Consider the following 15,695-nt stretch of genomic DNA (forward strand, 5'->3'; position numbering starts at 1 on the left):
TCCACTGTTGGAACGGTTCTTACTGGAATAGGAATCACCATGATGATACGCTAACATGCACTATCTGTCTTGTGATGTTCTCTTTCTTCCCCCTTTTTTACATCAATGAATGAGAGCATGTATAAAATTGTTGACTTTGGAGCAGGGGGGAAATGTGTATTAACAAAACCTTCTTAAAATCAAGACATCTTAGAAATACAAAGGGCTTTATCCAACATCCTCTGTCTGCTGGCACAAGGGCTCTTGCACTAGTAGACAAGCGAGTTCTAATGTTGTGCATGAGAGAAATCCAGTGCAGCACTAGTGCACTAGTGGAAATCCACTGGGCGACAGATTGTGCAACCTATTGTGCAACCAAGTTACCAGCATCCTTCTTATGTATTCTCTTGCGCGACGTTCCTCTGGCACAAAGCATTTTGCTAGCAGAAGTGTATTTTAACTTAGTTTAACGTACTGCTACACTGCACGCAACCCCAAAACCTAAGCCACCCAAAGAACCCCTTTTCTGTGCAGAGAGAAAATGATGTCTCCAAATCCTGACTTCACCAAATCCATCTGTTCGCGCACGTTGGGGGGAACCCCCCTCCCCACGTTAGGATTTGATATGCGTACCGATTGTGGCTGAGAAGATAACTATTCCTAGCACGTTCATCTCGTTATTGCTGCCAGGGAGGGTCCGGTAGGTCATTTCTGGTGCTGGCGTGATCTCAAGGAGCACTGGCCGCTGGATCTCCGAGTTCTCAGCATCCGGCACAAAGTAGATGAAACTTAGTGACTTTGTGGATATCTTTGGGATCCCAGGTGACTTCACCACGGGGAGCAGAACTGTCCGGTACTAGAAGCAAAATGTCAGATGACAGTGAAAGATGGGTGGATCCCGGAGAAATTATCCCCCCCCCACACACACACAATTTGGGTTGGGTTGCTTTGTTTAAATCTTAGAAAAGGAGGGCTCATAGCTTTTTCTGTTGGGTGGTTTCTGAATATATAACTAGAAAAAGAATATGGAAGATTATTGCAATATATGATCACAACGGCAAGACTGTTATATGCACAAAAATGGAATGACTTATTATTACCTACTATGGAAGAATAGTTACCCTGTTTCTCCTAAAATAAGACATACCCATAAAATAAGCCATAGCAGGATTTCTAAGCATTTGCGCAATATAAGCCATACCCCGAAAATAAGACATAGTGATAGGCACAGTTCTGGAGGGCCCCAAGGAAGAGGCGAGGCTGGACGCGTAATAAAAAATAAGACATCCCCTGAAAATAAGCCACTGTGGGGGGTGTTGTTGTTTTTAGGAAAAATAAATATAAGACGGTGTCTTATTTTCGGGAAACACGGTATTGAAATGAATAGATTTAGCTGGGATGGCAAAGCTGACGTGTTTATTCTGAGAAAAATCACTGTTGACATTTATTAACAACTGAAAACTCCCCGCACAACATGGAAAATGAACTTATGGTGTCAGGGTTTGAAGACTGAAAAAAGAAAGGTTGGTTTATGGAAAGTGGAGAACTGAATGTTATTATGAAGTAAGAATTTTACGTAAGTTTTTAAAGCAGGTAGACAGAGAATCAGAAGTTTTTTCTTTTTCTTTCCTCTTTCTTTTCTTTTAATCTTTATGTTAAAAAGTGTTTGATGTCAGATGTTTTCTTTCTGCACACTGTCTTTTTTCTTGTTTTTTCAAGCAGCCTGGGTATCGTCTTTTTTCTTTACCCCTCTTCAATTTTAAAGGTGCCGCTTATTTGTGGGTGCAGCTTATATTCGGGCCAATAAGGCAGGTAACATCCACACCATATATTTAAAGTTCGTGGCTTCCCCCTAAAGCAGGCATAGGCAAACTCAGCCCTCCAGATGTTTCGAGACTACAATTCCCATCATCCCTGACCACTGGTCCTGTTAGCTAGGGATGATGGGAGTTGTAGTCCCAAAACATCTGAGTTTGCCGAGGCCTGTCCCAAAGTATCCTGGGAACAGTCATTTGCCCCTCATCAAACTACCCTTCCCAGCACCCTTAACAACCTACAGTTCCCAGGATGGTTTGGGGGAAGCCATGTGCTTTAAATGTAGGGGGTGGTATTCAACTAAGTTTCATTCTGAAGAGATTGTTGACTTAGGCCTCATAAAATAGCAGAGTCATGTAGTCCAACGCCCTACAATAGTACAGGAATCACAGCTAAAGAATCCCTGACTGGTGGCCATCCAACCTCTGATGGTCTCAATCCACCTCCACCTTTCAATGGAGCTATCCATGGTGCTGAAACCATGGAGCAGGGGTGTCAAACTCAAATTCATCGGGGGCCGCATCAGCAGTTTGGTCACCCTCAAAGGGCCGGTAGTATCTGTAGGACTATGTGTCCACTCTTTATTATCATAAATTATTGTCACTGCATTCAGTTATTACTGTTTTTTGTAATAATGTAAGTAATAACTAACATAGTCAGAATAATGGCAAGTAGATATTCAAATGTACAATTATTGTACAATTTATTGAAAAATGATTTTTGGTAACTGCACTGGGTGGTGGAGGCTCGCTAGGCTTTCATGCAGGACCTTTGCAGAGCTACTAGTACCTGGAGATGCTGGGGTCCTTCTGCATGCAGGACAGATGTTCTGCCAGTGAGCCACCACCCTTCACCAAAGGGACTGGCTGAGGTTGACTCACTGGAGCTGTTCTCCTGGTTCCAGGGTTTAAGGGCCAGAAGTATAAAGCAGCATCCTACCGTGTTTTCCCTTTTTTAAGACACCGTCTTATAACTTTTTTTCCTCAAAAAAACACAGGGTGGCTTATTTTCGGTGGGTGTCTTTTTATTATTATTACTGCAAGTGGTTCCAGCAGCACGCGCAGAGGTTCATCTGGACCTGAGTCTTTTTTTCTTCTTTTTGGTAAAAAACGTTGTATTACCCCAGACTTTTTAGATGTGGTTTTATGACCATGTTACTGCTGATTTTTTTTTTAAATGTGTTCTTTAAAGTTGGTTTGAATGAGGCTCAGGGTGCTCTGCGTGCGCTGCTGGGTGTCAACCCAAGCCCCTGGGAGCCGGCAGGAGGAGGAGGAGGCTTGCTGGGATGTCACCCAGCAGCGCGCGCAGAGCGCCCCGAAGCCTCAGGAAGCCGGCAGGAGGAGGAGGAGGTTTGCTGGGTCGTTACCCAGCAGCGCGCGCAGAGCGCCCCTAGCCTCCGGCAGCCAGCAGCAGCAACGCTCCCAGAGACTCAGGGCGCTCCGCGCGCGCTGCTGGGTGACGACCCGGCAAGCCTCCTCCTCCTCCTGCCGGCTCCCAGAGTCTCTGGGAGCGTTGCTGCTGCTGGCTGCACTTTGAATCCTCCTGCTCCTCCACGCGGCGCTGCTGGGTGCTTTGTCTGTGCTTCAGCAGCAGCAGCCGTTTCCAGGCGCCGAGCCGTGGCAGGAGGAGAAGGATTCAAAGTGCTACAGAGCACTGCTGCGTCGCAGAGGATCGGGACTCTCCGTGCGGCGCTGCTGGGCGCTGACCTGGCAAGCTACCTCCTCCTTCTCCTGCTGTGGCTCGGGGTGCTCCATGCAGCACTGCTCCAGCCGCCTTTCTACCCCCCCAGGCCCCAGCTGTTTGTCGGCGCTTTGTCGGTGCGGCGCTTCAGCAGCAAGGTCCCGCTGCTGGGTCCCGCTGGCTGGGGCGCTCGGCGGGCCACATGACGAGGTCTGGCGGGCCGGATTTGGCCCCCGGGCCTTGTGTTTGACACCCATGCCATGGAGCCTTTCAGCTCATAGTACCTGATATGGATGGGTGAGAACACAACCCTCCTGGTTCTCTGAAAGAAATAAAGAGCTTGAGAGGGTCCCCCCCCTTGTGGGTGCATTCTGCAACAGGCAAATAGTGCATTAGCGGTCAGTTATGGGTTGTGGACTGGTCGCACACCATTTTGCTTTATTAGTTGTTCTGTGATGCATTGTTATTGGGACCTGGAGGGAAGCTCTTGTGGTCCAGCTCAACAAAAGCAGAACAACCTCCCTCTCCACCAAAAGATTTGCTCCTTGGCCATCAAAGCATTTGCCGTATTAAAAGCTGTAGGGTTTTAAAAGGAAACTACAGGACTTGCATAAATGACAAAAGAAGCAGTCTGACTGCCCTGCGACTTTTGCAGGGGAAATGGCAATGCAAGTGGGATTGCATATAACCACGCCAATACAACCATGAGCAGAAATCATCATGAAAGCACAATAAAACAGATATCTGGAGGGGCCCTGTGTGTTTTTTTGCTGGGGGTAGGAGAGAAATCCGATTAAGTTCACATTTAAAGGCAAATCAGCCAAATTCACACTTTCTGAAACGATAAGCAAACTGAAACAACAGCCACCCTACAAATTCACACTTCTCTGAATTTTGCAATTCAGTTCTCCAGGCAATTACAAACATGCATACTGTATGCTAAAGTGCATATATTAGTGGAAATAACATACAAGAAAGAATGTCAAAAATATGTGTGTTAGGGGAACACCTTTGCATCTCACAAACACAGAACCAGCCCACCTATGAGACAAGGTGAGACAAGTGCTTCAGGTGGCAGGCTCCACAGGGGCAGCAGATTCTGATGTAGATATTTCTTTCCCCCTTGTTCCTGATGTAGATATTCCCTCACCCCTTCTTCTTCCCTGGTACTGGGAGGAATTATTTTGGGGACTGCCTCGGGTGCCAAAATGTCTTGGCCATATATTTCTGGAAGCTCTCGAAAATGGCCAGGCTGGGGTTAGCATGTCCTGAGCTCTCAGAGCTTCTGAATATGCCTATGCCCTATGGGTCACATGAATAAGAACTGAGCGCAGGAAGAGGCAGCCCCTGGGCTGGCTGGCTGGCTTGATCTGCACACAAGGGCTGGGAAGAGAACTATATCAAGGGCTCACCTGCTGGAACGAAGCCTCGATGAGGTTGGAAGGAAACATGTTTCTGCAGGAGACAGAACAAAACGGTATTGAGAGGGCCACTTGAGACCTCAGCCTCAGCCACATGAATGGAGGTTTAGTCATTTATTTTTGGTCACACTCAAACCATACATTTAAAGCACATTTGTAGCACATTTAACAGTCATGGCTCCCCTCCCACCCTCAAAGACTCATGGGAACTGTAGTTTACCCACAGCCCAGGTTGGTGGGATGCTTCACAGACTAATGATGGTACCTGTTCCTGGCATATCGAGAGGGTGGGGGCGGAATTGCCAGTGCACCACATCAGAAAGTTTGAGCAGCAATGTTCTATGAGATGCTATGGCATCTGTGCCAGAGGCTCACAATTTCTCCACCTCCCGCTCTCAAGTTGTGGGTGGCCAAGGGAGGCAGCCCCCCAACAATCTTTAAGAAAGGGAGTCGCTAAAGTAAATAATCTCCAGAGAGTTTCCGTCATTTGCATATTAAAACCACATTGCTAACCCTTACTGGCCTATAGAAAGAACATGTACGGACAGTTGCTCCTGAATGGGGTCACTGTGCCCCTGAAGGACCAGGTGTGCAGCCTGGGAGTCATTTTGGACTCACAGCTGTCCATGGAGGCGCAGGTCAATTCTGTGTCCAAGGCAGCTGTCTACCAGCTCCATCTGGTATACAGGATGAGACCCTCCCTGCCCGCAGACTGTCTCGCCAGAGTGGTGCATGCTCTGGTTATCTCCTGCTTGGACTACTGCAATGCACTCTGTGTGGGACTACCTTTGAAGGCGACCCAGAAACGACAACTAATCCAGCATGCGGCAGCTAGACTGGTGACTGGGAGTGGCCACCAAGACCATATAACACTGGTCCTGAAAGACCTCCATTGGCTACCAATATGTTTCTGGGCACAATTCAAAGTGTTGGTGCTGACCTTGAAAGCCTAAACAGCCCAGTATACCTGAAGGAGCGTCTCCACCCCCATTGTCCAGCCTGGATCCTGAGGTCCAGCTCCGAGGGCCTCCTGGCAGTTCCCTCACCGCGAGAAGTGAGGTTGCAGGGAACCAAGCAGAGGGCCTTCTCGGTAGTGGTGCCATCCGTGTGGAACGCCCTCCCACCAGATGTCAAGGAAATAAACAACTATCTGACTTTTAGAAGACATCTGAAGGCAGCCCTGTTTAAAGAAGTTTTTAATGACTGATGTTTTATTGCTTTTTTATAAATCTTCTGTTGGGAGCCACCCAGAGCGGCTGGGGTATGTGTAAATAAATAGATAAATTATTATTATTATTATTATTATTATTATTATTATTATTATTATTATTATCCTGGGAAAGATTGCACTTGTCAGAGGGTGACTCTTCAGGGCATTAGATCTATGGCCCTTATACACCGACTGCAGGTCTTTCTGAGATGCATATTATTATTATTATTATTATTATTATTATTATTATTATTATTACTCCATCCATCCGGCCGGGTTTCCCCAGCCACTCTGGGTGGCTACCAACAGATTAAAAGCAGAATAAAACATCAAACATTAAAAAACTTCCATGAACAGGGCTGCCTTAATTTGTTCCAGTGAGAGTTGCCTACCTCCTCTGTATTATAAAACCATTTGACAAATCTAGTTCAAAGTGCTGGCAGACAAAGCCCTCCAGACATGGCTGGACTCCAGCTCCCATCGTCCCTGGCCATTGGACATACTTGCTGGGTTTGGTGGGAGTTGGGAGTCCAGCAACGCCCACAGGGCCAAAGGTTCCCCACGACTTCTATCCAATTTAGGACCAAGAAACCTGAAATACTGTCTCATCCCTTACTCTGTATATACCTGACTGATCACTGCACTCTGCAGGAGAGGGCCTCCTACAGATACCTTCTTCGGCAAGTCCATTCCACAAACTGTCAGGATCAGGCCTTTAGCGTGGCAGTCCCAACTTTCTGAAACTCCCTCCTGATATATTTATCACCCCCCTCTATTGTCTTTTTGGTGCCTGTTGAAGGCTTTCTTATTTCAAAATGTCTCCAAAGCAGAGATCTGTTTTACCCCAATTAGGATTGGGTTTGAAGTTGTTTCCACCAGGGGCGGATCTACTATGAAACTAAGGAAACTTAAGCTCCAGGGCCTCTAATCCCGAAGGGGCACCAGAAGCAAACTGTATTCACATTGCTTTTAAAAATATTGGGCCGAGTAGATGCGATTTGAGTCACATGGCTCGAATTGATTAGTTTTTAAAACCAAACTCTTGGTTAAAAATAAATAAATATGAATGATGAGGCTGAAAATAAATTACAAGATGTGTCAGGTCTGAAGATTGAAAAGAAGGTTAAGTATTTAGGTGTATGGTTAACAGCAACAGCAAAACAGCAACTAACCCAGAATGCGGCAGCTAGACTGGTGACTGGGAGCAGCCGCCGAGACCACATAACACCGGTCCTGAAAGACCTACATTGGCTCCCAGTACGTTTCCGAGCACAATTCAAAGTGTTGGTGCTGACCTTTAAAGCCCTAAAGTTACGGCCTCGGTCCAGTATACCTGAAGGAGCGTCTCCTCCCCCATCGTTCTGCCCGGACACTGAGGTCCAGCGCCTCGTTGCGAGAAGCCAAGTTACAGGGAACCAGGCAGAGGGCCTTCTCGGTGGTGGCACCCACCCTATGGAACGCCCTCCCACCAGAGGTCAACGAGAACAACAATTACCAGACCTTTAGAAGGCATCTTAAGGCAGCCCTGTTTAGGGAAGCTTTTAATGTTTTGATTGATTTCTGTATTTTAATGTTTTGTTGGAAGCCGCCCAGAGTGGCTGGGGGAACCCGGCCAGATGGGCGGGGTATAAATAATAAATTATTATTATTATTATTATTATTATTATTATTATTATTATTATTATTATTACAAATCTGTATAAAGATAATTATTTAAAAACCTGGGAAGATATTAAAGGAAATTTGCAAATTTGGGACAGAATGAAACTTTCGCTGTTAGGTAAAGTGTGGGCTACAATGTGGCTTCCATGGGCCGGATGAAGATACCTGGAGGGCCACACCTGGCCCCCCAAGGCTGAGGTTCCCCACCCCTCCTTTTAAACGATACAAACACACTGCGAGCTTTTGAGAAACATGCAGAGAAGCAGAGGGTACCGGATGAGGTCCAGCAAAGCATCCGCGGAGCTGAGCACCACTTTGCCGACGGTGTACTCCTCCTTTTGGGCAGCAGCCCCTGGGTGGATGCTGATGACTAAGACGATCCCAGTGGTAACTGCCAGGAAGGTGGTCCAGAGGTAATACGTGATGGTGATGACCCCCATCCTTCCACAGGCTTTGGAGTCCATGGTGGCCAAGCCAGACATCAAGCTGAAGGCAGGGAAAGGAGGATAGTGGTGATCTGGTTAACTGCGTACATCATTACAAAGACTTAGCTGCAATTCCTGCATTGCAGGGGGTTGGACTGGATGACCACCCTGCCCCAGGATCCTTCCAACATTAAATTTCCGTGATTCTATGAAGCAGACAGATAAATAAGAGCAAGGGTCAGCAAACCATAGCTGCCAAGTTTTCCCTTTTCTCGCGAGGAAGCCTATTCAGCATAAGGGAAAATCCCTTTAAAAAAGGGATAACTTGGCAGCTATGCAGCAAACCTTTTCAGCAGGGGGCTGGTCCACTGTCCCTCAGACCTTGTGGGGGGGACCTATTTTTTGGGTGGGGAATGAACAAATTCCTATGCCCCACAAATAACCCAGAGATGCGTTTTAAATAAAAGCACACATTCTACTCATGTAAAAACACCAGGCAGGCCCCACAAATAACCCAGAGATGCATTTTAAATAATAAAGTGCAAGTGACTCCGCATCCAGTACCTGTGTCCGCGCTACTGCGCATGTGCCCCACGGACACAGGGATTGGACGCAGAGGCTTGACGCACACACACACACACACACACATGCTCTCCCCACCCCCTGCCTACCGTTTCCCTCACAGTCCTCAGAAGAATCGCGGCCTTCTCCTGGGCGCCCGCTGGCCAGCTGGGCTCAGCAGAGCACCCTGACAAAGCGGCGGCTGTGGGAGGAGCCAGCCCCCCGACGCGCTGCCGCATCAGAAAGGGGCCAAATCGCGGCCTTCTCCTGGGCGCCCACTGGCCAGCTGGGCTCAGCGGAGCGCCCCGATGAAGCGGTGGCCGTGGGAGGGGCCAGCCGGCCCCCCCACGCGCCGCCGCCACCGAAAAAGGCCGAATGTTCTAGCGCCCGTTTATTAAACGGGCTGAATGACACTAGTTTTAAATAAAAGGGCACATTCTACTCATGTAAAAACACGCTGATTCCCGGACCGTCCGCAGTCCGGATTTAGAAGGCCATTGGGTCAGATCCGGCCCCCAGGCCTTAGTTTGGCTCCCCATGAATAAGAGGATGTGAAAGAGGGTGCAACTGTAGACAGGTGCAAGGGTGTGACGGGAGAGGGAGTCACAGGTGGCAGGTAGGCGGATGGACGGACTGCATGGTAAGACCCTAAGAGGAGCCATGTTGGATCACCAGGGTCACTCCAGTCCAGAATCCTGTTCCCCACAGTGGTCAACAGGCATATGCTAGTGGTCATTCTAAGTATCCTACAGGTGTGGCTCTAATCTAAACAATAAAATGCTCCTTTCTTTCATATTGCGAACAATTGTTCAATCAGTGAGTCAGGCTTTTTCTCATCTTAGAATCACATAATTGTGGAGTTGGAAGAGACCCCTAGGGTCATCCAGTTCAATCCCCCACAATGCAGGAATCTTTTGCTCAACGTGGGGCTTGAACCCACGACCCTGAGATTAAGAGTCTCGCGCTGTACCAACTGAGCTATCCCAGACTGGCAAAGTCCTCAAATATGAGAATTGCTGTAGTAAGCATAAGGTAAAGGTAAAGGGACCCCTGACCATTAGGTCCAGTCACGGACGACTCTGGGGTTGCGGTGCTCATCTCACTGGTCATGTGGCCAGCATGACTAAGCCGCTTCTGGCAAACCAGAGCAGCGCACGGAAGCGCCGTTTACCTTCCCACCAAAGCGGTACCTATTTATCTACTTGCACTTGACGTGCTTTTGAACTGCTAGGTCAGCAGGAGCTGGGACCGAACAACGGGAGCTCACCCCGTCATGGGGATTCGAACCACCGACCTTCTGATCGGCAAGCCCTAGGCTCAGTGGTTTAGACCACAGCGCCACCTGCGTCACACAGTACAAATTTGGACTCCCCTGCAATGTTTCCTGATTGTTTAAATCATTTTACTGAGATAGCATTTGGTAAAGGGTGGAGGGTTCAACGAGATTCCAGATCTGATTTCCGATAGTAGGATCCTGCCCTGCCATCCCATCAGCAGAGCAACATCTCAGATCTCTGCAGCAGCAGATTCCCTTAGGAGCTCATCTCTCTTTGGAGACTGGCCAGCTCCTTAAATGCATGCATTTACACTGTTTTAAGTAGCTCATTTTCAATTAGCACCTATAATTTTGGGTGCTGGCTTTGGAAGCTGTTGTTTTTAAAATTATAACTTCACAAAGCGGCTGCAAGGGCTCTAAATGCTGAGCTGGCGGGAGTGAAACACAAACACGAATTTGCAGATATCTGGCATGAGTGTGAATACAGCCCTTTTTGTGCTGCCCAGTCTTGCAATGTGCCCCTTTTAAAGCCCAGCATTTCCTGCTGCGATCTTCAGAACGCTCCGAAAGCTCGCTCTCGAGTTGCTAAAATGGTGTGGCAGCCAGACTGGATGGGCAGCTTTGGGAGCTAAGACATGTGAGATCCCTGCCATGTCAGGTAATCTGCAGCAATTTAGCCAGGCCTAAGCTCCCAGCTGCACGTTTCTGGGCCATGTGACGGATCCCATTAAGTGAGAATGGACAGGGCGGCTGATTAAAGGAAGCAGGAAGAGATGCTGAGGTGGGGAGGGATGGAAAACAAGAGATGCAACCTTCCACATGAATGGACACCTGGCACAGATGGCTCAACTGCATCCAGCAATGGAGGGAGAAACTGGATTCAGTCTGTATTTAAAGGCAAACCTACCAAATCTGCAATTTCCCCAAACAATGCACAAACTGAAACACACAGCCATCCTTGCAAATTTGCACTTCAAATTTGGCAGTGCAGCTCTTCCCACCAAGTCGTGTGTACCCCCCAAAAAACCATACAACTAGGGTAAAGTTTATGCATTAAACTCCACCCCCATCGTCCAGCCCGGACACTGAGGTCCAGCTATGAGGGCCTTCTGGTGGTTCCCTCCTTGTGAGAAGTGAGGTTACAGGGAACCAGGCAGAGGGGCTTCTTGGTAGTGGCACCCGCCTTGTGGAACGCCCTCCCAGCAGATGTCAAAGAAATAAAAAACTATCTGAGGGTATAAATAGTAGATGGGTAATTTGCTTTGATTAAATTCACACAAGTTTATCGGATTTAATAAAAATATAAGAAGAAAGTGGAATAAGGAATAAATAGTTAAGATTGTAAGGGAGAAGCATAGTAGAGCTTATATGGAAATAGGGAACTGATATGGAAATGCTGGGAAGTTTATTGTATCTTTTTGTCTTATGTCTTTTTTGTTCTTTTGTTTTTTCTGATTTTTTTCATGATTTTTCCTTTTTCCCTCTTTTTTTAGTTATTACTTCTGTTATTGTTTCTATTATAAGTTGATTTAAGTTGTGTAATTGATTTAATTTTATATAATTTTGTCTAATTTGGATTTTTGGAAGTATTTGTGTTATGTTGATTATGTTGATTTATGTTGATTTAATGTCTATGTTTATGTTGATTTTATGGTTAAAATTAAATAAATAAATTTTTAAATTTTTTTAAAAATAAAATAAAAAACTATCTGACTTTTAGAAGACATCTGAAGGCAGTTTTTAATGTTTGATGTCTTATCATGTTTTTAATATTCTATTGTGAGCTGCCCAGAGTGGCTGGGGAAACCCAGCCAGATGGGCTGGGTGCAAATTGTTGTTGTTGTTGTTAAATGCTCTGAGATCTAAGGGTGAAGGGTGGTATCCAAGAGACTGTGATCTACTCACACTATAAAAAACTACCCATTGGGTTGGCTAGAGTTGTTGAGCTTTTTTTAAGAAAGCTTCCTCAAAGTTTTGTTGAGGTAAAGTTTTTAAGGGGTTTTTTGGGGGGGGGGCATCAAGATCCCGCAATCGATCAGCATCAAACAGGGACATCCCGCCTGTATTAGAAATTAGAAATTAGCACTAAAATGTTTACCGGTAACATTAGGATGAACTTTCTGGTGGTAGAAACTGCTTTGACAATGGAATAGATGATCTCAGAAGGTGGTGGGCTCTCCTTTGTCAGAGGTTTTTAAACAGATGGAATCACTTGAGAGGTTCTTCAGCTGAGATTCCTTTGCAGGGGGTTTACTGAAGCAGAGAATGGGGGTAGCAAAAGCTTTGACCTTTGTAATGAGTCAACGTTCCCTAAGCCAGGGTCAAGCCTGGGAGATATTTAGCTCCCAAGGGGATTGCAGAGGCACTTAATAGGCTCTGAGAGGTGTTCTCAGAAAGGGAGTTATTCACACTACCATCATATATAAGATCAATAAAACAGAATAAAACTACCCAGAAAATGTTAGCAGCCAGTTAAGAAAACGTCTGACGAAAATGGAGAGGTTTTGACCCTTCTGGAATGCAAACAGGGGAAATTCCCCCATTCCAGAGAAAGCTCGCTTCCAGAGCCTCAGGTGCAGGGCCAGTCTACCCATGAGGCAAGCAGTGGGAGTCCATAGGGTGGCACTCCCACAGACCTCACCCCATGGGCAGCAGAGAAGTCGCACTAGCAATGGCACCAGTATCTAGCACAGGCATCCCCAAACTTCGGCCCTCCAGATGTTTTGGACTACAATTCCCATCTTCCCCGACCACTGTTCCTGTTAGCTAGGGATCATGGGAGTTGTAGGCCAAAACATCTGGAGGGCCGCAGTTTGGGGATGCCTGATCTAGCGAGATGTTGCCAGAAGCCAGCGCTGTTGCCAATGCTTTGCGGGTGCCACCTTTCAATGCACGTACAGGAGGCTTCAGTGGGGGGGGGAGTTGTCATGTGCCGATTTTGCCTTAAGTAGCAAAGCAGGACACACCACACCTGTCCAGGTGCCATAGCTGCAAAGGCCCTAAGCCTAGGTGTTTGTATTGCCCATATGGAAGCAAAGAAGGGCATGTTCCGACACCAGGGTTGTTAAAAAGGCAGTTTCTGTTCTGACCTCTTATTTGTCAGAATCAGCAAGGCTTCCATTCTGCTGCAGTTCAGTTTCTGTCAAATTCTATGTTATTCGTCTCACCTGATGGCCACCTACCAGGGATTCTTTAGCTGTGGTTCCTGCATTGTGTCGCAGACTGGCTGGGTACAAGGAGTGGTGGGAGACACCATCTGGGGAACCCTCAGGGGAAGACGGCTCAGAGCCCGGGGAGTGGTAGTGGGACAACGGTGAGCGGTCAGAGGGGGAAGACTGGGAGGATGAGGGGTCGGAAGCTGAAGAGGCTATGGCAGAGAGCAGTCCAGACTCAGAGGCAGGAGAGGACGGAGACCAGGAAACAGAGTTGAGGCAGGCTGCTGAAGAAGCCAGGGGGTCTCCCCCTCCTGCTGCAACCAGCTCCCCTCCCCTGGTTTCCCAGAACCCAAAGAAGTATGAAGAGGGTGGAGCAAAGAGAGATGTCAGAGCCTTAGGCTGCTGGAGAAGGAACCGTGGAGAAGCCTTAGAGCACATATCCCCAAACTTCGGCCCTCCAGATGTTTTGGACTACAATTCCCATCATCCCTGACCACTGCTCCTGTTAGCTAGGGATCATGGGAGTTGTAGGCCAAAACATCTGGAGGGCCGCAGTTTGGGGATGCTTGCCTTAGAGAGTGGCGGAAAGGCAGGGACCTTCAGTCCTTGCAACTGCCTCATTGGGGCAAGACCTACTGGGAAGAGATGCTGTGATCACTAGGCCTGCACGGTTTTGGTTTCTTTGTGTAAACACAGGGTGTTTTATTGCTGACCTACTCCTTTCTCCAGCTCCTGACACATTGCAGGGGGTTGAACAAGGTGACACTTGGGATCCCTTCCAACTCCGCAAGTCTATGATTCTACTGTCCACTATTTAATGTAAGCTACATAACTTGTATAACATACTTACTTAAATTCATTTCAACGTAAAATAATTGTAAAAAAACAAAACAAAAACAAAAACCCAACCATCGTTAATTAAGTTTTGTTTATGGACTTATAAAATAACACAGTAGCAATGTGAGCAAACACCAATTATATTCGATATTTGATGGACTGCTGACCACAAACACACATTGTTATATGGGGGAAGGGGTCTCTAATATATATGGGTCTCAGGCAGGTTCAAGCCAGCACACAGAACTGGGCCTGAAATCCCTGGTGGTGCTTGAGGGTGTTATAACACCATCCTGCCAGTAGTAAAATGAAGGGAAGTGTGATGCAGCAGCGAAGAAAACAAATGCTATTCTGGTCTGCTGCATCAACACAAGTTTGGTGCCCAGATCAAGGGAAAGAATAGGACTGCTCTATTCTGCCCTGGCAGTGTTCGAAACTCCCATTGTTTTAGGTGCATTTTGCGACAGGGAATTTGATTAGTGCAAACATTTTCTGAGCTCTGGGTACAGTATTGCGCCTAAGATTTCAGATTAAAACTGCGGAGTGGAAGGAAAGGAGGACCCTTTTCTGCCTCCCCACTTCCAGATACTCTCTGAAGAAAGGAGAAGAGACCCTTTTAAGAATACGGGGGGGGGAGGCCAGGGGAAGGGCTAGACCGTATGAAAAATGAACATAATATTTTAGCTGCAGTTCATTCATTTTCAGCTTTGTATTCTTGTTATTTTTTTAAAAAAAGAGAGTGCGCCGAGACATTGTGTTATTGCGCCCATAACCTAGGTTTAAGGTGCCATTTAGCTCCTCGCTTTCATAATTTCTAATACTTTGCCTTGGTCACACCACACGTGGAGTACTTATCCCCAGTTCTGGGCACTGCAGTTTAAGAAGGATATTGGCAAGCTGGAAGGTGTGCAGAGGAGGAAGGCGACTACCTTCCAAGGTCACTCATTCCACTGTTGAACAGCTCTTCCCGTCAAAAAGTCATTCCTAAACGTTTAGTCAGACTCTCCTTTTGCTGTCATTTGACTCCATTGGTTCAGGTCCCACCCTCTGGAGCAGGAGGATACAAGCTTGGGCAAAATCCCGAGGCATTTAAAAAAGGGGCCCACTGCACCCCCCCCCCCAAGTTACCGTTCCTGTTTGATGAGTGCTATTTTTCAGTATGTGTAACCTCTTTGTCAATGCCCTCAAACTGATGCTACGCTCTCTGCCGATCGACCCCACAACCTTTAAAGTCCTTTATTATTAAACTGGAGATGGTGGGTTTTAATTCCTTGTGGGGAAGAGGATGTAGGGAAGTGGGGTGAGGTGTCCAGATTGGGCTGCATCCCGGCCAGCTCCTCAACCCTTTGCCCAGGAAATGCCTTCCCTATCATCTGCCTTGCCTTTGCTACTAAGCTCCAAGTTGTGTGACTGGCTTGAGGTCTGCATCTCAGCCTCTCAAGACAGCCTCTGCCAGCCTTGGTCTAGACCTCAGTTATTTCCACTGCCTGAAGTCCGCTTTTCCTTGACCCTGGTGCCACTCACTTTTCTGTTTCACCTAAGGTGGCAAAATGTCTTGGGCTGGCCCCGATTCCTGATTTGCATGCATTTGGATGAGCTGACCCTTGGGACCCCTCGCAACTCTATGATTCCATGCATAAATAAATGCAGAGGCCCATGAGATTTGAATGTTTT

At 47.1% G+C, this 15,695-nt stretch overlaps 1 protein-coding gene across 1 annotated transcript in view; it reads right to left on the reverse strand.

Moving 5' to 3' along the window:
* The window catches only part of LOC118086941 (excitatory amino acid transporter 5-like), a 31,804-nt gene that overhangs the window by 10,352 nt on the left and 5,757 nt on the right, over window positions 1-15,695 (reverse strand). Inside the window, exons 3-5 of the mRNA XM_035119047.2 lie at window positions 8,041-8,253; window positions 4,887-4,929; window positions 613-835 (exon numbers count right to left, since the gene is read on the reverse strand). Coding sequence (XP_034974938.1) covers window positions 613-835; window positions 4,887-4,929; window positions 8,041-8,253 — 479 coding nt within the window. The remainder of the gene's footprint in view (window positions 1-612; window positions 836-4,886; window positions 4,930-8,040; window positions 8,254-15,695) is intronic.

Source organism: Zootoca vivipara, chromosome 6, assembly GCF_963506605.1.
Source record: "Zootoca vivipara chromosome 6, rZooViv1.1, whole genome shotgun sequence".
Lineage (NCBI taxonomy): Eukaryota > Metazoa > Chordata > Lepidosauria > Squamata > Lacertidae > Zootoca > Zootoca vivipara.